At 37.8% G+C, this 24,250-nt stretch overlaps 1 protein-coding gene across 2 annotated transcripts; it reads right to left on the minus strand.

Annotated features, from left to right (window-relative positions):
- Window positions 1–1,241: 1,241 nt before the first annotated feature.
- Window positions 1,242–16,228, minus strand: LOC131223264 (26S proteasome regulatory subunit 8 homolog A). 2 transcript variants are annotated; one of them, XM_058218608.1, is made up of 9 exons: window positions 15,951–16,221; window positions 14,693–14,790; window positions 5,206–5,430; window positions 2,901–2,963; window positions 2,604–2,767; window positions 2,138–2,294; window positions 1,940–2,038; window positions 1,653–1,763; window positions 1,242–1,516 (listed from the first exon to the last, which is right to left on the minus strand). In XM_058218608.1, exons 1-9 carry the CDS (start codon window positions 16,129–16,131, stop codon window positions 1,376–1,378), a joined length of 1,239 nt encoding a protein of 412 aa, XP_058074591.1. In that variant the 5' UTR covers window positions 16,132–16,221; the 3' UTR covers window positions 1,242–1,375. The 2 variants fall into 2 exon arrangements, with proteins under 2 accessions (XP_058074591.1, XP_058074592.1); XM_058218609.1 differs by lacking the exon at window positions 14,693–14,790 and having other exon boundaries at window positions 5,206–5,465; window positions 15,951–16,228.
- Between the last annotated feature and the right edge of the window lie 8,022 nt (window positions 16,229–24,250).

The raw sequence follows: 24,250 nt of genomic DNA on the forward strand, positions 1-24,250 counted from the left end.
TTGGATTGCAAATAAACATTATAGTGGGCCCTAGGAAGTTTTTGACGATGGGTGTTCAATCACAACTATTTTCCTATGGTGAGGTCCATTTGAGATTTGAATCTACTTTGTTTTTGGGCTCATGGTTGAAAATGATCTGAAAAATTAGATGAACCGTATGGATAAAACAGCTACATCATGATCGAACCAAAGAGCACCGTCCAATAGTTTTCGAGCCATACAGCATGCAATCCCATGAGAGTACAAAAGTATCTCCGCGGGTCATTATTTTGGAGGCTCTCTCGTTCTCACAGATGCTGAATCTCAGCCGTGAGTATAATCTAACAGCTCATATGAAAAGCTCGCATAAAATATCTATGCGGCCGCCTTGTGCGCAGGAGACCATTTCTCTCTTTGTGTGTGTGTGTGTGTGTATATATCCAACAATTTTCTTAATTTGCGCCACGCACTCCCTGCGAAATTGGGAAAAGCATTCATAAAATATCAAAGATCTCTTTTATTGGAAGGTTTGTTAATCGCATGTGTAGAGCCCTACACCACAAGTGCCATCATGACGATTGGGTATGAGAACTAATTTATTCACCATTTGGTCAGACCATGTTTTCCTCAAAATTAATCTGGTCCTCTCAGATGGTGGACTCAATATTGGAAACATGTGGATAGGTTAGAAAACTTCAGCCAAGTGTTTTAGAGCCATACATCTATTTTACACACGGTGGCCCACTTGACCACTGGATCCACTTGGGGCATCAATATAGTGGTGCCTTATAATGGATGGATTGGATCTCTAACCTACTTGCCTTGATGCCAAATGTGTGGCGTCTACACAGGTCATATATTGCACGCATGTGATGGCCATGCAACATCCACTGCGTCCATCCATTTCGCCATATCATGTCAGGGCATGACTCCAAAATGATGAAGATCCTAGACTTAAAAGTGGGCCATGCCACAGGCAACAGTACAGATTCAATGCTTACTTTGCAAATCGTTTTTCTTATATGCATGTTTACAAACAACACACTTTCTCACATAAGCAATAGTCTTTAAGAATCAATTCTGCAGTTTGCCAGAAGCAAATGCCAAAGAGGCCCTTAAGCATATTCTGCTTGTTGGGATAGACCAGCGGGTGATTTCGCGCACATGAAATCGAAACATTGTAGGGTACCCAACCCTTTGGGGGATTGATTTATAAGGTTAAGGGCACATCTAAACAACATGACTGCCATTTTCAAAAGAAGTAAGAAACCCAAGGGAGGGGGACCAATATGATTATGGGCCCTTCCTTTAGCAAAGAACTTTTTTAAATACAGAAACAAATGGAACTGATAACATTTGCAAGTCCAGATGGAAACATAAGAGGCAAATGTATCATCTACTTCCACAGCTTCCGCAGGGACATGTTCTTCTCATTCTCCTTCTTCATCACCTTTGCCACTGCCATCTCGAAATCCTCCTGTGTTACATGAACCCTCCTCTCCCTCAGAGCAAACATCCCTGCCTCCGTGCAAACAGCCTAAAAATAGAATATGCATGGAATAAGAATTTCTGTGGAACTGTTTACATTGTTCCTAGTGTGAATTGGTGTTTAGGGAACTCCGAACTCAGCAAACAGGCGATTGATTAGAGCAGGGATGAAGGATGACAGTTACCTTGAGTTCTGCACCAGATGCACCATTCATCTTCTCTGCGATCTTCTTCAGATCAATCCCACGCATCAAGTTCATCCTCCTCGAGTGTATTTTCAAGATATCGAAGCGGGACTGAAAAATAATCAAACAAATGAGATCAGGACGTCGAATGTATTGAGCAGAATTCCACACAGTAGCTAGTGAAATTAAAGCTGGCATTGGTGGAACTATTAGGAAAGATCCAAACGAGGACAGAAGATTCAACTAATAAGTTTCGTGTTCTGGGGAAGAACCAGAATGTAGCTTACCTCTTCGTTGGGATTTGGGAATTCAATCTTCCTATCAATCCGGCCAGGTCTGAGGAGGGCTTGATCTAGAATATCTATACGGTTGGTAGCCATCAAAACCTGGATAGAAGATAAATTTCTGTATGAGTATGACAGAGAGATAAAATAGAACTTTGATGGTTCCTAGCAATTCAGAAGCAAAAAAATAAATATATATACTTTGATCTTGTTGGATGCTTCAAATCCATCAAGTTGATTGAGAAGCTCAAGCATAGTGCGCTGAACTTCACTATCACCATTGCCAGTCCCCGATTCCATACGAGCAGATCCAATACTGTCAATCTCATCCATGAAGATGATTGAAGGGGCATGTTCCCTATAAAAACAGTAAGAAGCCACAATTCAGTATTCACCACGAATATAGAAGAAAATGGTAAAGATAAAATAGTAGTTCCACTTTGCAGTCTCTCAAACAGTGAGAAGAAAAAAAAAAATCAACTGGTAAGAAAATCATTTCTAGTAACCAATAGTATAATGCTACTAGTTAGGTTAATCAAAATATTTGGAAATATAAGTCATCGCATGCTTTTTTACAAGGTTGCTTGAGCGAAAACATCAAAATGGTTATAGGACTTGAAGCTATTAAACAGCTCAAGAGATAGAAAGAGAAGATACCAACACAAACCTGGCCATTACAAAGAGTTCTCGAACCATTCTAGAGCCCTCTCCAATGTATTTCTGAACCAACTCGGAACCGGAAACCCTAATAAACGTGCAATCGGTATGGTGAGCCACTGCTCTTGCTAGCAGTGTTTTCCCCGTACCAGGTGGCCCATAAAGCAAGACTCCCTGATTATATTCCAATAAAGAAAATAAATCCTCATTCCAAAGGCATGTTAACTCTCGCAATGTTTATCAGCTGGTGAAAAGGAAGACACATGAAAAGAGTAAAGGCATCGTTCGGCGGCACAGTCAGAAATACCTTTGGCTGAGCTATTCCAAGACTCTCAAACAATTCAGGGTGCTTGATTGGAAGCTCAATAACCTGAAAACAATGAGATGCTTAACTGGATCCATCTATACAAATTAAAAACCTAAAAGACATGGATCTTGAACTCGATGCTTTGTGAAGAATTGCCAGATCAAAGAAGAAAAGCAGATATATATCACTGGGATATGCTCTCCAACTGCAAAAATAAACCAAGGGCACGTTCGTTTTGCCAATTACCCCAGTAATATGAAGGAAATGTGTCATCGTTACAGTTTTACCACCGCCAAACCAAACACCAGAATCGTTGGTCAAACACGGGTGTACTTAGGAGACGAGTAAAGAAATTTATAATCATTGCACTTTTTCATGGTATTACAATGAAAATCTCTCATCCAAATAGCAACATTAGTTTAATTTGGTGATGATTTGACATTGAAGTAATGCATAAACACAATCATTATGATTTTACTATAGATAAACGAAACACAGGAATCGGTGGTCAAATGCAGCTGCTATTAGGAGGCAGGTAAAGTAATTTGTAATCATTGCCCATTTCCTTCAGGGGCTGTTTGGTTTACCATTTATGATGATAAATGGTGGTAAACATGCAATGATTACTTTTCATTGTTGTTTGGATTGGATGGAAAATACAGAGGTAATTATACCTCGATAACCGATATTACATTGGGCATTGGTGTCTATGCAAAATTCAAGGGTCCCACATGATATGTGTCTAATCCACACCATCCATCTATTTTAAAAGCTAATTTTAGGGCCTAAGCCAAAAAAAAAGGAGGCAGATTGTAAGCTCAGGTAGACCACATCATAGGAGACGGGATAATGATGTCCACCATTAAAAGTAGAAATTTGTGTAGAGCCCACAGTGATGTGTATGTATCTGGCATCCAACCTGTTCATAAGGTTAGAAAGGCATGGATGAACCAAAAAACACAAATAACATCTTGATCCAAAGCTTTTTTGGCCTGCAAGAAGTTTTCAATGGCAAGCATTTGATTCCCACTGTAGCCTCCGGTATGGTCCACATGCGATTTAGATTTGCCTCATTTCTTGGCTCATGCCCTAAAATGAGCTGATAAAACAGATGGATGGCATGGATCAGACAAATACATCATGGTGGGCCCAATAAATTTTATGTATCCCATTCTTCTTCACCTCAATTTTAGTGTAGATGTCAACGTCACAACAACCATGCAATGAATTTACCAATGTAAATAACCATTGCCCATTTACCGGACATTCCCATGGTAAATGGTTAACCAAACAGGCCCTAACCATAAATATGAATATCGATATCATATCGGCTGATATGACTGTATCATATCTGTATCGGCACCAGACGATACGCGATACATGGTCATATCGGCCCGATACGAAAATCTGACATAAAAGCTCAATTTTGATTTTCTTTTTTTTTTTCAAAATTTCACTCGTGTTTCCTCTTCTTTTTCATTGAAACCATGGAAGAAGCTTAAAAACTCATTTTAGGCTAGATCAAGACTTATTTTGGGATCAAAACAAATAATTTGAATGGGATTTGACAAATTGAAGCAAAGTGGATCATTGTAGAAAAAATCGGAAAGAAGGGTAAACCTTCACTTTCTTTTTTTATATTTTCATCTTCTTTTTGTTGCATTTCAATGTAATGGGCCCTGGTTCACCAAGTCATGTTTAATTTGTGTTCATCTAGGGCCATAGTGGACCTTCAACAAGTCAAATCGACAGACAACATTCTCATCAAAGAATGCCCGATACACCATTAAATACATGGTCAAAACACACACACACACACACACACACACACAAAAGATAGATTCTTGGATATCTCATTTTTCTTATTTTTCTAATATTTTTTCTTTTCTTTTTTTGCGTTAAAAAAATTCCGACCGATACACGACGCCGTATTGTATCATTTTTCTGCCTAGCCGATATGCCGACCAATACCAACATTTAGAACCATGGCCCTCACATTATTGTGGTAACTGGGTGAAACAAACAGGCCCTAAGGGTGCATTTGGATGTCTGCCTAATCTGTATTGAATCAGAGAATCAGTATGAAATGGATAAAAGGCATCTATCAGCTCAGCGTTTGAAATTTTACACTTTCTTGAATTAGAATCTGAAAAAAAAGTTGCTTTTCTGCCCCAAGTAAGACTTAAATTAAATGCACTCCCATTTTGATTAGAAAGAATCAGTTTCAACAGGTAAACCCCCTAATGCACCCTATGCTTTTCTACAACAATAAGTAAATAAAGAAGGCTTTTCAAGTCCTACTAACCTCTTTTATCTCTTTGATTTGCTGGTCAAGACCACCAATCATGTCATATGTTGAATCAGGAACCTTTTCAACCTTCATGAGATTCACCAGGGGATCTACTTTGCTGGGCAAGATCAAGTGAAGCACATAGCTATCGTTGCGAAGAGCAACTCTAGTGGACGGTGTGATCTTTGTTATATCTATGTTCTTGTCGATATCGACAACATACTTGCCTTCTGGATGGACCTGAATCCATGAGAGAATTGTATGATTTGCTGGAACTAGAATGAAATACAATATCAGGTTCCTTGCTTAGACTGAACTGCTTATCAGTAGAAATGATATAAAACTTGCCACTAATAACTCCAACATCAAACACAATGAGAATCACAAAAAAAAAAAAAAAAATCCAATGCGATACTCAACAGGGGAAGAGTACCATGCAAAAAAAAAAAATTCAATGGCGTCACAATGAATAAGAGAATCCCCATAAGAGATCTCAACATATGGAGCTCCCTAAAAGAACCTTGATCTCTCCTTCCGGAGAATGTTTGCATAAGATGGGAATCAACCATGCGATGCATTCACACAAGAGCACAACCAACACTAGAATACATCCTTCAGGAGAATGTTTGCATAAGATGGAAAAATTGGAAGCAAAATTTCACGTTGTTTCCTTGTTTGAGGAAAGGGTAAAATACACTGCTGGAGAGGAGGAAAAAGTTGGTGTCAGCATTTGTATGTATGCAAGAGAGAGAGATGGAGGGGATACACCATTCTCAAGAGTATTACAGTGGAAGGATTCCATTATTGATAGAAGTCCAAATCCAAAAGCTGCAAGTCACTGATCTACCAAGTCTCAAATTTGATTACACAAGAAAGAGATCAGCCTTTGCATTGATATAAAGACCTCAATGTAACCACCACGGAGATCTGCAAAATTATGGTAATACTTGCTGCTAGATATGTGCACCCTGGAAAGCCAATGATGCATATGATGATGGATTTCATCATTAATTTGTGTGTAGAACTTATGCATTGAACCTGTTTAGGGGTCACAAGATTCCTTATGAAATCTCTTTTGAGGTCCATGGGGAAGGAATGAATTGGACACACCGGCCATCATGATTAAGGGAGAGATTTTATTTATTTTTTTGAAAGATGAGAAACTTTATTAAAGCCAAAAAAAAACAAAAAAACAAAAAAACAAAAAAACAAAAAACAAAAAACAAAAAAACAAAAAAACAGAGAACAGAACGAAAGGACGGGGGGCAGCACAGTGCAGAGAATTGTGGTACCATAGTTCTCGAATATGCTAAAATTCGTAACCACTTCATCAGGTATGTGTGACCCGAGATTAGTTTTGTGGATATCATGTGTTACAAGGAACGAACAACGAGTTGGCATGGATTGAACCCCCAACATCAGGCATCTTGCTGCCTATGCCCTTCACCACACAAGAGTGTGAGTGTTCAATTGCTTACGGTGCTTGTACTAGCCTCAATTGGACATTAGCATTGATGGATCACATAAAGTTCCCTAACCAAGAGGTCCATCATGCTCAGATGTGACTTGATCGTGTGCTAGCTTGATTAATCCTTAGGCTTGAGGTCATGGAAGGACTTCGTTAATACACTTTTGGAAGGTTGGTGCATGTGAAGAATGTTCAGCCTCAATATTGGGTCAAATTCTAATATGCAGCACCAAGTAGTTCCGCTTTCTCGGCCACTGCGAATCTAAGCAAGAGGGAAACGGAAATGAGAGTAAGACAAAGCATGTGCATCTATGTTGGGTCAAGCTAGTTGTCGCTTTCTCCGCCTGGTCAAAAAGCAGGTACTAGGGGCCACCTCACCTCTCCCCTTCCTATGGCCACACAACGGGGTGATATAGCATATAATGGCAAAGCTTTTAAGATAGCCAAATGCTTTTATATGTGTGAATGACAGACAAGTTGCTTGATAGGTTTGAATCGAATTAGGTTACATTAGTAGCACATGGGCATTGTGAGGTGCTCACACTAAGATTCAATAGACGCCTTACATGCACCAACAAGGGATCCGCCAGTCTTATCGGGACTTAGTTGTCGATACATCTTATTGATGGCAGCTGTCCATCAAGTGTTTTAAAGCTGGAAAACGCTCTCGAATGTTTTTGAAAGGTTTCTTGAATGTTTTCAATAGTCATATTTCTTATTTCACCATTAGACATCTTACGGTTGGATCTTTTAGTGGTCCGCCTCTTGCGTGCTTGCAAGGAATTTTGGGCCAAGGATGGGCAAACACCACGGTCAACGGAAGTATTTGGTTAATTTGGGTACATGGATAGATATGATTTCAGACTTTCGAAGATGCAAAGCATACCCAAGTCTGTATGGTAAGAATGACCATGTGGCGGTACTGTCACGCCCTGAAATTCGTTACCCGAGTTGGTCAGGCCCAAACCCGAATTCCAGGACTGTGAGTTATACTTGAACAAAATATACCACGTAACCCACATTATAATCATGTATTTTCAAGGCAATCAGAGCAACTAAAAGAATAAAAATCATTCTCATTAAATAATGTCCACTAATCAATACTTGAAATTTTACTTACATTAATATTCAAAAATAAATAATAACAAAATGCATTAAATTTTAATTAATATTCAAATAAACAAAAGGAAAGGTCTTCAATCTTGTTCACTTGGTTCTTCATACATAAACCCTGCAAAAATCTATACGGGTGAGCGTGACGGCTCATAGGGTCAAATCATTCCCAAAAATGAAAATTTTACTTTAACACAAATACAACTCGATAAAATAAATATGATCAATTACGAGCATTGAATCGACATGTTACCTAACAATAATAACAATTTGTTTTTCATAATAACAAAATAAGATAATACAGTCATCTAAAATCCTTTTTTGGTTCAATCTAGGGCAAAGCACTCGCGTGTGTTGATCCTTTTAGGGAATGGCCCTCGGCAGAGTACCAGTGTTGATCCTTTTAGGGAATGACCCTCGGCAGAGCACCCGTGTGTGTTGATCGTTTTAGGGAATCGCCCAGGGCAGAGCACCTGTGTTGATCCTTTCGGGTAAGACCCTGGGCAGAGCACCCGTACCGTGCCAATCCTTTCGGGTATGACCCTGGGCAGAGCACCGATAAACAAATAACATGGTGATCCTTTTGGGGCAAAATACCCTTAAATTAAAATACATTCTTCATCATGTAATAATAAGGAAATAATTGTAATTTAAGCAGGTCATGATAAATAAAATGAAGTCAATTAACAATTCAAATAAATTATCTCTACAATATGCACCCAAGAAACCAAATAAAATAATATGCGACTAATGACAATAATCAAATAAATTTAATACATAATAAATAATCAAAGATATGTTAACCTAAAATTTTCAACAGGGAAGCTCACCTACCTGTTGTTATGTTAAAATACTCTAAAACATATATGTATATATATATGAATTTTCGTGGGATTATACTCTGGATAACAAGTCCGCTACAAATCTGATTCGATGTAATGATCACAAACAAAATTGGATTTGTATGCTAGGTTTGATCAGATAAGATTTACCTATGGTTCCAATACAATTCTCCCAATTAGGGTTTTTATCTGTACAACAACTTCTGAAAATAAATGAATAATTACAAGCTAATTGACTCAATGAGTTGGCTTATATTACAGTTATACATTGCTTTCAGATTAACTATCTGGGAAACAACTTACCTGTTACATGATGTAAATATATATATTAAGACCCTGAATATAAATTAATGGTCAAATCGATTTTTAATAGACCTCATGGAAAGATTTACTTACTGTAATATTGGTTTACATAAATCAGACAGTGGTGGTGTGATGAAGAAGACGATCATGTCAAAATCTGGATTGATGCATTTTGCAACACTGACAGCTGTAGATGGTTCTTACAGGCTGTACAAAGCTTGTGGACTCCACAGATTGAAGCTTGGATTGATTTTGTTGGTCGATTCTGAACTTGGAAAGTGCAGCAGCTAGTTGCATGAAATTGAGAAGTAGAAAGAAGAAGAGATTTTATTTTTTTTAGAGATCTCAATGGTAGGCTTTTCAATGGCTGTGAATTGATGAGTGAGCAGGCTGGTATTAATGAGGAGAATCTCCACTATCGTAAGAGAGGATATTTGTATATGAAGGAGTCTGAGAGAGGAAGGAACATGAGAGAGTGACTTCGTGCACAAGGCAGGTTTCTGCTTTCAGTTGTTGTAACCGTGAGGAGTGAGTAGTGATGTAGGGTCCACCATAATGGCTGAGAGAAATCAGGCCATCAATCAGGTTCCATAGGTCCTGGTGCTAAAAAAAATTAGTTCAAATCAAGCTTCAAGGTGAGCCACATAAAATGTTTTTAGGTAAAAGATTTCAAAGGCTAAAGTTAATCGAGGGTCCAAGTTCCTTGGATGGTTTAGATTGAGGAGTGGGTCCCACCATGATGATGGCATGAATGGTTAGATGGGTTTACTAGTGCAACTGTACCGCGAAGAAGGAATGAGAGAGAGAGTCGTGGAGGAGATTCAGTTGTGGGGTGACGTGCGTCAGCACATCACTTGTTGTTTTATTTTTGTTTTTTTGTTTTTTTAAGAAAATGGGCCCCACGGGAATGATGTGACAAATCCACACCGTTCATCAGTTTTGTCCATCAAAGTTAGGGCATGTGCCCAAAAATGAGGGCCATCCATAGCTCATGTGGGCCACACCATATGTAACAATGGAACCCACCATTTAAAAAAGGACAGAGTATTACATTCTACCCACCTTAACAAAAATTTCGTCCCTGAAATTTACTATGCTAATGCCTAAACTAAAATCGCATGGGGGGGTCTGCGAATGACGTAGTTTGCGCTAACATTTACTTTAGTTGTGGTGTCTCTTGAGGTGGTGTTATGAAATTGTTGGTAGAAACCTACTCTCTTCTGATAGTGCGAGAACACATCTAAGGGCTGACGTCAACATCATGGAGGTATTTGATTTTATTGTTGTCATTGATGCGGTGGAGGTAGTTATTGAGATTGTCGAAGTTGTCCTTGACATGGCTACAATATAACAGATACAGTGAATGTTGTTGCTAAGATGCTTGGTGTGGCCATTGAGAAATCTAGCGTTACAGTTGAGTCTTTAAGTGTTGTTATTGTGATTCCGAACGTTGTGGTTACCAGTGCGGGGGTCGGTGATATCCACTACCTCTTCACTTGATCTGTTGTGGAATGGTTGGCGTGATCTAGCTTCGGATTGAATCTCAGTGCTTTGTTGTGGAATTCTTTTCATTGGTGCATCGAGTCCTTGCATTATAGTGTAGTGACATTCAATGTTGTCAAATCGCATATGTGATTGCATTCTTTAAAATAAAATAAATAAATAAAAAGAGGGAAAAACTCGTCTAATTAGTACACATTATTGGATTGGGTATTTTACTTATTTCATTATAGTTTGAGTGTTTCGTTAAGTGATATATTTAATTACTTATATTATATTATATAAATTTTAACAAAACAATCAACAAGCTACATTAAAAGATAACTAATTATTATAAACTTTGAACAAAGAAATTTTAATGATAAATGGATAACTTGAAACAACTTACAAGTTATAACTTACAACTTAATTTACAAAAAGTAAGAATAACTTCTAAAATACAAAAAATAAACATAATTGAAATAATTGTAGAGAGATTAGAGTAAGAAAGAAAGAGGTGTAAGAGAGAGAGTAAGAGATTTAGAGCTTTGGAGTAAAGAATAGTGAAAATGGAGGGGATATGAGTGCCTAATTATAGGCAAAAGTTCTCCAATTTGAAAAAATAAAAAATAAAAATAAAAATCTTCCGCTCTTGGCTATTGGGAAATATGCGATCGCATATTTATCGCATATAAAAGTATGTCATGGCATACTTGCCATTATCACGTATGCCATCATGGCATATGTGATTTGATCAATAGTATGCGCATATGCAATCGCATGCGTATATGCGATCACATTCGATAACAATAGTGACATTGCACTCCTGCATCACGTCGTTCTGTGGTGGCGTTGAGTCATCATAACCTCGAGATGCATCTTTGTATCGTTGAGGTGTGTCCCTGTAAGGTTGAATTATATTGTCCAAGAGTGGTGTCATGGCTAGGTGTATCCATGAGCTTGAAGTCGTGGCGCATGGCTCCTTGGACATGTCTGTTGATACCGGGTGGTCTAACTTGTCAATGTGGCTGCTGAGGTGGCCCTAATGTAATACTCCGTCTTTTTTTAAACGGTGGGTTCCGCTGTTACATATGGTGTGGCCCACAAAAACTATGGATGGCCCTCATTTTCGGGCACCTGCCCTAACTTTGAAGGGCAAAACTGATGAACGGTGTGGATTTGTCACATCATTCCTATGGGGCCCATTTTCTTTAAAAAAATAAAAAAACAAAAATAAAACAACAAGTGACGTGCTGACGCATGTCACCCCACAACCGAATCTCCTCCACGACTCTCTCTCACATTCCTTCTTCTTCGCGGTATAGTTGCACTAGTAAACCCATCTAACCATTCATGCCATCATCATGGTGGGACCCACTCCTCAATCTAAACCATCCAATGAACTTGGACCCTCGATTAACCTTAGCCTTTGAAATCTTTTACCTAAAAACATTTTATGTGGCTCACCTTGAAGCTTGATTTGAACTAATTTTTTTTAGCACCAGCACCTGTGGAACCTGATTAATGGCTTAATTTCTCTCAGCCATTATGGTGGACCCTACATCACTACTTACTCCTCACAGTTACAACAACCGAAAGCAGAAACCTGCCTTGTGCACGAAGTAACTCTCTCACGTTGCTTCCTCTCTCAGACTCCTTCATATACGAATCTCCTCTCTTACGATAGTGGAGAGTCTCCTCATTAATACCAGTCTGCTCTCTCATCAATTCACAGCCATTGAAAAGCCTACCATTGAGATCTCTAAAAAAAAAAAATCTCTTCTTCTTTCTACTTCTCAATTTCATGCAACTAGCTGCTGCACTTTTCAAGTTCAGAATCGACCAACAAAATCAATCCAAGCTTCAATCTGTGGAGCCCACAAGCTTTGTACGGCCTGTAAGAACCATCTACAGCTGTCAGTGTTGCAAAATGCATCAATCCAGATTTTGACATGATCGTCTTCTTCATCTACACCACCACCGTCTGATCTATGTAAACTAGCATTACAGTAAGTAAATCTTTCCGTGAGGTCTATGAAAAATCGATTTGACCATTAATTTATATCCAGGGTCTTAGTATATATATTTACATCCTGTAATAGGTAAGTTGTTTCTCAGATAGTTAATCTGAAAGCAATATATAGTTGTAATATAAGCCAACTCATTGAGTCAATCAACTTGTAATTATTCATTTATTTTCAGAAGTTGTTGTACAAATAAAAACCCTAATTGTGAGAATTGTATTGGAACCATAGGTAAATCTTATCTAATCGGACCTAGCATACAAATCCAATTTTGTTCGTGATCGTTATATCGAATCAGATTTGTAACGGACTTGTTATCCAAAGTATAATCTCCCGAAAATTCATATCATCTCCCGAAAATTCATATCTATATCAGAGTATTTTAACATCACAACAGGTAGGTGATCTTCCCTGTTGAAAATTTTAGGTTAACATGTCTTTGATTATTTATTATGTATTAAATTTATTTGATCATTGTCATTAGTTGCATATTATTTTATTTGATTTCTTAGTTGCATATTGTAGAGATAATTTATTTGAGTTGTTAATTGACTTCATTTTATTTATCGTGACGTGCTTAAATTATAATTACTTCCTTATTATTATATGATGAAGAATATATTTTATTTTACGGGTGCTCTGCCCCAAAAGGATCACCATGTTATTTGTTTATGGGTGATCTGCCCAAGGTCATACTAGAAAGAATCAGCACGGTAAGGATGCTCTGCCCAGGGTCATACCCGAAAGGATCAACACTGGTGCTCTGCCCTATGTGATTCTCTAAAACAATCAACACACACGGGTGCTCTGCCCTGAGTATTTACACTAAAAGTTTATTCACCAAGTGCTCTGCCGAGGGTCATTCCCTAAAAGGATCAACACCGATGTTCTGCTGAGGGTCATTCCCTAAAAAGATCAACACACACAGGTGCTCTGCCCTAGATTGAACCAAAAAAAGGATTTTAGATTACTGTATTATCTTATTTTGTTATTATGAAAAATGAATTGTTATTGTTATCAGGTAACATGTCGATTCAATACTCGTAATTGATCCTATTTATTTTATTGAGTTGTATTGGTGTTAAAGTAAAATTTTCATTTTTGGGAATGATTTGACCCTATGAGCCGTCGCGCTCATACCCGTATAGATTTTTGCAGGGTTTATGTATGAAGAACCAATTGAATAAGATCGAAGACCTTTCCTTTTGTTTATTTGAATATTACTTAAATTTCAATGCATTTTGTTATTATTTATTTTTGAATATTAATGCAAGGAAAATTTCAAGGATTAATTAGTGAACATTATTTAATGAGAATGATTTTTATTCTTTTAATTGCTCTGATTGCCTTGAAAATACATGATTATATTGTGGGTTACGTGGTATATTTTGTTTAAGTACAACTCTCAATCCTGGAATTTGGGTTCAGGCCTGGCCAACTCGGGTAACGAATTTCGGGGCGTGACAGGTACTCCCTTAAAACCCTAATGAACATCTTGATAGACATAAAATGGTTGGATATTTAAAAAGTTCTACAATTCCATCTTTCGAGAGACAGCGACATTTGTAATCTCACTAAGAGACTTCTAATTGACTTACCCATGAAGAAACCTCCAAAAAGGGAACCAATGACCCACCAAATCTAGAACTTTAAGTGTCAACTTAGGAGATAACAGTCAACTAATCACCCAAGAAACAGTTGATATCATAATTAGATGAGAAACAAGGAAATCTCTGATACTAACACAACCCCCAGATGCAGAATTTTGATAGTAGCATCAAGAAGAAAAACATAATATAAAATGCTGGGGGCAAGAGGTCATAAAGTATGTTTGGTTTTTCAGTTTGTACAAGTGAGGCCCATAGTAAAGTGATCAACACCATAGATATGATGAGCATTTCCATGGATGATCATTGCACCAAAAACAGCCAGAATTGGAAGATCCAAAGCTTCCAAGCCATTGAATATTCAGCCTTTTTTTGGCTGAATGTGTAATGATGTTGTATTATCTTAACAGTTTATTCATTTGTCCACCTATTGAAAGGTTTACATCTTATAAGTTATCCATCTGGGATACTATTGGTGCACGGCCATCCAAAGTGGAGGCCATAATAGCAATAGTTTGGATCACTGAACCATGAACCCCAAATGTACAAAATGAAAAGCTTTATGCCTGAGCATTGTGGAACACCTCAGGAGTATGACAATACAACCCAGAAAAGGACATATCTGCAATCTGTGAATTTCAATAGCAACAAAATCCACCTTCGTACCTTGACCAAAACCTTTGACTTCCCCATAACTTTCACCACTTCCCCAACGTACGATCCAGGCTCCTGAAGCAGCTGCAGTTCCTCTCTGAGCATCCTCACTGTCCAATGAGGAAAACCATACTGATCAGGAACTCACTACCATTTTTTTTTTGGACAGATAACGAGAAATTTTATAGATAGAGAAAAAGAGAAAAACAAAAGGGGAGTGACCGGCTGAGATAGCCGATCAGAAACTCCCTAGAAAAACCAAATTACAACCCTTTAACTTATCCACAACAGAAGCCCATTCAACTATAAAGCGAAAAGCCCTACTGATAGTATCCTCTATTGACTTGGAAGTGTCATTGAAGCAGCTCCCATTTCTTTCTTCCCACACAGCCCAAGGAACTCCACTACCATTATCATCAAATTTCAAGAAAATGAATTATTTTATAGTGCAAACAGATGGCAGCATTCTCACAGGCCGTTTCCAGTCTATTTAATTCCAAAAGGAACCAGTTATCATAATTCAAAGAAACTAGATGAAGAATGGACAAACATTTAGCCATCTTAAGCAAGCAGTTCTCTCTTCCTCTCTAGTCTCTACCGACTCACATATCTAGGCTGATTGAAACCATTGATTTTGTATATGACCATAGCCCAAAAATGGCAGTGATTACATAATCTAGCAGTCTGATTGGTGAAATTTCCGTTCAACTTCTTCAACCCCCGTTTGCAGACAACAAATGCGACAACAAAAACAGTTCCAACACCGTCACAATTCCCGCAATGTCTCACCTACCCCATTGCCCACTAGATCAATGGTCTCGATCCCCCTGGCACATGCCATCTGTACAGCAGAGATGTGACTTTTATATTTATATATATATATAGAGAGAGAGAGAGAGAGAGAGAGAGAGCGAGCGAGAGAGAGAGAGAGAGAGAACAGAATTCGTCATAAATCTCAGGAAAAGAAAACTAAATTTTAAAAAAAAAAAAGATTATCAATCAGCGCAATTCATCATCATTTCGAAAATCCTTTTCTTCCTCTGCAAGCAAGCCCTAGATGAACAAGAGAAAACTAAAAATGACAATCTTTTCTTCCTCTAGAATCAAAATTCACATAAATCAAAACCCAAACTCTAATCCAACAACCAAATCAGATCGAATCTCATAAAAATCAAACAAAATATCAAAAAAAAAAAAAAAAAAAAAGGAAGAACGAAATGCAACATAACGCAAATCCAGGGTTAGAGTTAGGGTTGAGAAAGAGAGAGACCTTTGGAGTTGAGATCATTGCGCTGGGCTTCCAGGCGATTGAGATTATGAGTCTTTTGGCGGACTTGGAGCTGTAGATCGTGAATGTTTTGAAGGTAATACTGCCTCAGCCCTTCTCCTTGCTTCACCATCTTCCCCTTCGTCGTCGCAATGGCAATCTCTTCTACTGCTGAAGCTGCCATTCTCTCTCTTTCCCCTTCTCCGTATATTTATAGGGGAGAGCTCTGCGGTGTCCTTGTATTGTTACGCTCCTCGACCCGGGAAATTGTCCTTGGGTTTTTTTGTTTCGAGGTGAAGCAGATTGGACCCGGACGCGGATTGCGTACTACCGCCGCCCGTCCCTAGCTCCGAACGGGCAGTTCTGTGGGCGGGCCCACCGTGATGTATCTGTACATCTAAATCGCCTATCCCTTTTCTCATATTATTTTACCGTATAAACACAAAATGAGGCACATCCAACGCTCAGGTGGACCACACCAAATAATAAGCTTGGTTGCATTAAAATTCACATAGCATTAAATGTAAGATGCATTAAATGCAAGAGTCATCTGTGATGTGGTCCATTTGATCGTTAGATCTGCTCCATTTTTATTTTTATACCTTAAAATAATTTGAGAAAAGGAATAGACAGTTTGGATGTCCAAATACATCACGGTAGGCCCGCCTACAAAACTGCCCGTTCAGAGCTAGAGACGAGGCGGAGGTAGTACGCAATTCGGTTGGACCAAGCTACACTGATCCAGCCTGTTGGGTCGATACTTGTTAGAGGTAAAATCAGCCTACCCCAACGATCAATGGTAACAAAGATGGATAATTGAAACCCAGTGGAAGTGGAAGCGCGAGTGTTGCCTCTACGTGAGGTACAATGGGTACCATCCTTGGCCTGGAGGACAACCTCGACCATTAGCTTTGACGACCATACTCAACTATATACCTGGACCTTAGAGGTCGGCCTTAACTATAGGCTTCGACTTCAGAGGTCAGCCTTCGATACTGTGACATCGGCCTTATAATGGAAAGAATAATCATTTCTGTAGGATTACCTTCTGAGTTCTCTGCTGAAAATCATGCTAATCGGAATAAAGTCGGATATATTCTTAGAATTAGAGTCTGACTTCAATACAGGCCCCTCAAACCGCCTACAAATCCTATAAACACACCACATGTCATAGGTAAAGGCATGCAAATATATCGATTTTACTATATTTATTGTGAGTCTATATGCCTAACTAAAGCATCGGATGATCCCTGGCCTTAACCGGCGCTCCCAGTGCACTCTCTTGTACCTCCATTAAATTGTAAGTACTTAGCGACTCGCAGAAAGTGAGACAAAACTTCTCTTGTTCTCCATTAAATTACAAGTGAAAGATAGGCTAACAAGGATCGATCAAATTTAAGCATCAACAATACTGATTACAGTTGATGGACGGCACATGAAGAAAACTCTATTATGAAGAGTTCATGACCTTTTCATATGTGGTCAGAAAATAGACGGTTGAGAAGGGAGTAGAGAACGGGACGAAAGGCACGTGTCGGTGGTTTATCCAATTTAAGATGTCTTGGACGGACAAGGCTGGTAGACCATCTAAGGGCTTGTTCAGATACACCCCACATTAGTTGGGTTGCAATTGGCTACTACGTCAACATGGACAGACACAATCCAAGTTTAGGTTGATTTGGGTCGATGTTTCAAGTTCATGTCAAGCAAATTCAGCTAAGGTTACATTGGGTTACGTTCCCAGACATAACCTCCTTTTAACACCTCATAGCCTAAGAATTTCACTTTTCAGCAAAACTAGCATTTCCTTATACCCGTTTAAAATTTAAATCACGGTGCTTACGCTGTTACTCATGTTCTTTCAAGCCTTTAAATATATGAAAATATCATCAATAAACACTACTACAAACTAATTCAAATATGGCTTAAATATTCTATTCATTAAGTTCATAAATACTATATGTATATTGTTTAAACTAAACAGCATTATTAAAATTTCATAATGTCCATAGCAAGTTCTCACAACAACCTAAGGGTCTACTTGTGTGAGCGTAGAGGTATTCAGGTGTGTTCAAGTTAGACACCTCATTTTGGAATTCAATTTTGAATGGGTTGAACACCTCGAGTTACCTGTGGGTCCTCTTGTGGCCATTTGGGCTTGAGTGGATTCTCAAACCATTCCAACCTAACCCAACCCAACCCAACCCAACCCACCTGAGTTGCAACCCTACTCAAGTGGGGTGCATAATTAATTTTTTCAGCCAAACTCAAGTTTGAATCGTGTCATGTGTTTTTACAAAACTCTTATTATCCCTACCAGGCAAAGTAGGCATGAAAGCCGACTTGACAAGTAACCCTTCTTTGGAAACCCATTTATAAAGGGTCCAATTGGACCCTACGAAGGCTGTCATTGGACTGACTCGTGTGCATATTCACGCCCCCATAAGCTAAAACTTAAGGGACAAGTCAAAACCAACAAGCCCAACCCAATGCGAGTGTATTTGGCTAGAGCTCTTGAGCTTGCCCAAGCGCAACCCGACTCACTCATTTTCATGCTAGATCGGGGTGAATTATTAGGTGTGCCCTACCATGCATGTACAAATGGCCCAAAAATCAGTTTAACATGATCACAAGTTGGGCTCAGCATTTTATGATGGATATGTGTCGTATCTCGCATATCATATAAATATTGGGAAAATGTCGCCTGTGCCTTTAAATACATATTGAGCTTGGTCTGGTTGATAAACAAGCTTGAATTTTTGATACATACCGCTCTCGGGTCTTTTTATTCCAATCAAAGATCATCCTAAAGCAATTGAGCCAGAAAGCTTGACCGGCTAGCCCAGTGCATTTATAGCCCTACAATTAGGCTCCAATGGACCATGCATGGGTCATAACTAGTATATATGACACTAGGTTAAGCTGAAGGTGAGCCTATCATGGATATTGTCCCAGTAGGTGAAATGTATTTCTTAATGCAAATTATTTTGAGAATCAAGAGAAGTATGAACAATAAAATCACAACTTTGGTAATGACAATGGAAATGATTTTTTTTTTTTCTTTTTAGAATTGATTGAAATACCAGGTCGACCTTTTACCCCTTCTTTTGTACAAAACACCTTAACCAATAATCATTTATGCTAACTTTTCTTCTTCGAAAATAAAACATTTTATGGAATACTTGAATAATGGGAAATTATGAAAATTCCTGAAATCCAACAATAATTCCATTCAACAGTCAAAAATTGAAAGTTGTCTCTCACATTTATGATCGTGTTTTAGGAAAAATAAGAAAAAAGGTAATGATTTTCTCCTCTTTCTTGATTTCTCGAGCAAGGAAAACTATCACCTCATTATAAATTATATTCTTTTTATAGTTTTTAAGTTTTCTAGTTGTAAAAGCAAATAATAGTTTTACTCATTTTTTGAGGAAAAATTAGAAAAAAATTAATTTCTTCTTCTTCTTTCTGATTGGATAAATGAAACTATCACATCAGAGGAATTCATATTCTCTTCCATGGTTTATCACAGATTTTTATTTTATTTTTTTTCTAGGTAAATAAGTCACACTATTTCATATTTTGGGATTATAACTACTATTCTTGTCGAACTAATGGGTGGCAATTGGTCGAGATCAGGATTGGGTGGGCTATCAGCCTGACTTTTAAGTGTTGGGGTTGTATGCCCTGAAAAGCTAATGATAATTGATACACACACGCACACACACACACATGTGTGTGTGTGATTTATACCACAGGTGTTATAATTAATGTGTGGAAAACTTTTGCTAATTGTAAATTTATGAAATGGTTATAAGGAGGGATTTCTGTCGTTGTTATAGGAAAATGTGAGTTTGAAGATAACGGCATTGCTTGAGGATGAATTACGCTTAATAGATCTCAGTACCTTAGGGCATGTTTTGAATCAAGGATTCCACTGTAATAGAAATGCAATATCCATTCCATCACTTACATCAATAGGGTGTTGATTGAATATTGACCATAAAAGGCCTAATGCACCACCCCTTTTGACTGCAATGTTGTCAAAAGTAGTTATATGTAATCTCTATAAATCTATCAATGGAGTCATATGAATTTATCTGCTTATTTGGACAAATGTTTATCTCTACACATATATCGTTCCCTTACCCCTCCTTATACACCTTGCCTTCCACAAATATTTAGTATACTTATCCATCTCGACCAAGAAGCTGTAAAATCTTATGACTATGGTAATGGATTGGATAGTCCTTAAAAGGTTAATTGATCATCCCATGTGATGGAACCAAGGATGAGTTGAGATGAAATTTCTCTACCATAACAATAATTATGCCATAGCCTACCCAATACGTGAATGTATATGAAATGCAGGTTATGGTGTTTGGGTCTAGTTAAACACTTACATTAGTAGAGTATACCAAGTCTTTGGTATAGGAGATATATTATACATGGACCGGACCAAATTAATTATGTATTAGCTTTGATGGATCCTTAGACCTGAGGTCACGTGGAAAGTATGAGCTCCATGTGTTTTATGTTTGAGTCGGGATCCTCTGTTATCTGGTCAATAGGGATTTCCTGTTACCCTAATCCTCACTGGTCCACGTCACCACTCACTTATAAAAAATAAAAAAAAAAAAACCAAAATAAAGCTTCGGACGCCAAACCATTAGGGTAACAGGAAATCCCCGTTGACCAGATAACAGAGGATCCGGACTCTTTGTGTTTTATGTACCATGCAAGGTCACATTAGTTGTTGATATATGGGTATAGTTGGGTGCTTACATCAAGAATTCAGTCGTATTACATATGTTCCAATATGGGATCCACTAGTTACCCCAATGAAGTTATTAGTTGATTAAATCTTAGTGATCAAACTGTCCATTAAGAGATTTTCTAGTTAGGCCCAATACTCAAAAGGATTTTTAAAAAAATATTTAAGTAAATGCTTTTTAACCATTGATCTTTTGTTTTAACCACCAATAGTATTTTATCGTCCTTAATTGACATCTAATAATCAGGATCTCGTAGTATAGTCTACCTTTTAGACCGGCGTCATGTTATGGTTAAGAGTGGATATTACTTTATAGTGGAGAGATTGTGTTAGTCTTAGTGCATGGATAAGGCAGGTATATAGACTTTTGAAGTTATAGGGCATAAGAAAGTCCATAGGGGTGACGAATGTTAGCTTTTTGAAATAGAAAGGAAAAAAATAAAAGTTCTAAAAGCCTATATTTAATTTTAATTAAACTAAAAATCTCCATTTAGATATCATGAGTTTTTATGAGGAAAAAAAAAAACCAAATCTTATAGTTAGGATTATCTTGATTAATATTGGCGAAAGTAAATAATGCCAATGTCGATCCTTTATACTGGAAAACATCTCCTCAATCTATCTCAAATAAAAGAGGAGGAGAGTCACACGTCAATATTAGAGTAGAGTTGAGCTTACGCATAAGAGTCATTTAGTTGTGGACCCCACACATCTCACACATGTGATGGGAACGAGGAAGTGAGATGTGACTCTCTCTCTCTCTCTCTCTCTCTCAGTGATCCCAAAGGAGCTCTAAAGCTCTCTCTCCTTAATCATCTCCTTTTAAAATAAAACGTGTAAAAAAAAAAAAAAAAGAGTTAGGGTTTTCAAAGAGATTGGTAATAGTACTCTGTTACTCTACAGATTTCAATATACCCCACCACGTCAAAAGTCCATGATCTTACCTTAACCACGCAACTAATTGACCAAATTCTTCCACTCACCATGGCCACCATCCTTGCTAATATCCCATGTCATTCTTACGTACGAATGACTATATTTTAACTATTAGATGTTCATCGTGCTCAATTTTGAACAAATCAGCGGTCAAAGCTAAAAGTTGAGGATTGCAAAAAAAAAGTTAATTTACTAATATAAAACATTTGATGTGTTCACCAACCTTATAAACACTTGATAAACGATTCAAACCACAAGAATAGTCTATGAGTAATGTCTTAGGCAACTAAGCATAACCATCATTGAATCATGAGAGCTTTAATGGACCTTGATATATGTGTCCAACTCTACCTACTTTTATTATGATGATCTTGTAAAGCAAGTTAAGGTACATGTTATCAGGACTTTCATCCCATATGATAAACACTTGATAAACGATTCAAACCACAAGAACGGTCCATGAGTAATGTCTTAGGTAACTAAGCATAACCATCATTGAATCATGAGAGCGTTAATGGACCTTGATATATATGTTCAACTCTACCTACTTTTATTATGATGATCTTGTAAAGCGAGTTAAGGTACGTGTTATCGGGAATTTCATCCCACATGTTCTTAGGTCTAATGATTAGTCAAAGTTAGTGCACTTGCAAGTCAATCTAGTCCAGGCATGATGGGTCTCTCAGTTTAGAGAGCTATACTTAATCCGGCAATATAAGTGCCCAATATGCTCAACCCAAGAGCCTATATCCATGTCACATTGACACTTTTATGTGAGTTCAAGATAAGACATGTTAACTTGTCGCCATGCCCAACACTGGAGACTTTACATCTTGACTCATCAACAATCTCCTCAAACATAATGACTAAAACAAGAATAACCATAGATTTGTCTTCTAACTTGCTAAGTGGTTATATCGAACATGGTATTAAGACCCATGACCCAAAACTCTCCCATGCCTAGTGTCTGTTTTGTCAAATCTCAAATTCTCAAGGACAACCAAAAGAATTCATCTTGTCAACTTATTCATATAAGTATGATTACGATGTTTTACGTGCATTAATGGGGTTGTGGACACCCCGCCTGAAATGAGAATAAAATGATTATTTAAGCATCAGCTCGGCTTTGATAATACTTTTTATAAGTAACTCGAGAAGCAAAGAAACTCCAAACCAATTAAAGGGCGAGACCCTCGACACATTACGGGAATTACCGATGATCTTGATCAACAAATTCAAAATATGCTAAACCAAATCCTAAATGATAAATCTCAATTCCCCATAAACCATAACCACATATCCCTTTGAGATAATTGATCATAATCAATCCGAGAGACATTGAGGGTCCGAACGGGAGATGATGAATGGAGCCCCGATGCCTCCTAAAGGCATCCAGTATAGTAAATAGACTGATCTTAGTTGGAGGTGATCAAAACTAAAGGGAGACTAAACTCTCCAAAGACTTGTGTGCCCCTTACACAAGGCAGAAAATGTGTAAAGTTAGATAAAATAAACCATCGCCCCACCACACGATGACAACCATCTAACATACTTCATACCTAACCAAGATCTTTCTTAACTTTACAAACGACGAAATCTTGAAGGATAGGTGTCAACACCACTAGCTCGCCAAAGGATGCACGATTTTGGTCTTAAATTCAACGTTATAGCTGCCATTTCAGGAATAGGATGGATGAGCCAGAGACAAATAAAGTTAGTGAGAGGTTGAGAGAGACGTTAAAGTGGGTCCTCTTCTCCAAAGACTTCAGAGATTACTTTTTGACATTGAGGTCTTATACAACTCGAGAGGTCAGCCTTTAAAAAAAATATATACTAAATAAGCCAACAAAGTCAAGAGTAAGATTAGAACCGGGGATATTTAACCATTCCTTTTGCATTAAAAAAAGTATCCAATTCTCCATCTTCTTTCTTATATTTCAGTGAGACTCATAACACATTGTACTCCTCACATTCTTTACACATTTACAATATTAACTCACACTTTTGCTCTTCTTTGCTTAGCATCTCTTTTTTTATTTACATTTACCTACTTAGGGTTGTAGACCCTATGTTGTAAGGTTATGGTTGCAATCCATCAACTACATTTTTTATTTTACTTATCATTACCTGCTCAGAGCCATCCAACTTTGCAAAGAAATATTATGATTCTTTTACTTTTTGTCTAACCCCTTCTATGTTATGTGAAGCATGGATAGGTATATAATACCGATATTATGTTGAATTTCCTTAATAATCATAGAACCCCGTAAAGTAGATACCGCATGTTGTGCAGGTAGAAGAGTGTACCTAACCCATTATTCTTCTATCACCGAGATCCTTACCCAGATTTAATGGTTACAGATCAACCATAGGAATCACTTAAATTATAAAATCTTACGATCCCTCACTTTATAAGTGATTCTATGGTTTCTAGCTGACCGTAGAAATAAAAACTTCATTCGCTAGTGGTGACTTCAAAATCTAAAACATATCCTATGCATCTAAGTTATACCCCAATATACTATACAACTAAAGAAACAAAATGAATTTAATTCAAGCTAGAAGTTGAAGGGCATGGGCGTTCCCACATGGG

This window comes from Magnolia sinica, chromosome 13 (genome assembly GCF_029962835.1).
Source record: "Magnolia sinica isolate HGM2019 chromosome 13, MsV1, whole genome shotgun sequence".
Taxonomy (NCBI): domain Eukaryota; kingdom Viridiplantae; phylum Streptophyta; class Magnoliopsida; order Magnoliales; family Magnoliaceae; genus Magnolia; species Magnolia sinica.

Coding starts and splice junctions, on each gene's coding strand:
- LOC131223264 (XM_058218608.1), bottom strand. CDS start 16,131: ATGGCAGCTTCAGCAGTAGAAGAGATTGCCATTGCGACGACGAAGGGG. Junction 14,791..15,950: donor CAATGATCTCAACTCCAAAG/GTCTCTCTCTTT, acceptor CTCATTGGACAG/TGAGGATGCTCAGAGAGGAA. Junction 5,431..14,692: donor AGTCAAAGGTTTTGGTCAAG/GTACGAAGGTGG, acceptor TCATGGATTCAG/GTCCATCCAGAAGGCAAGTA.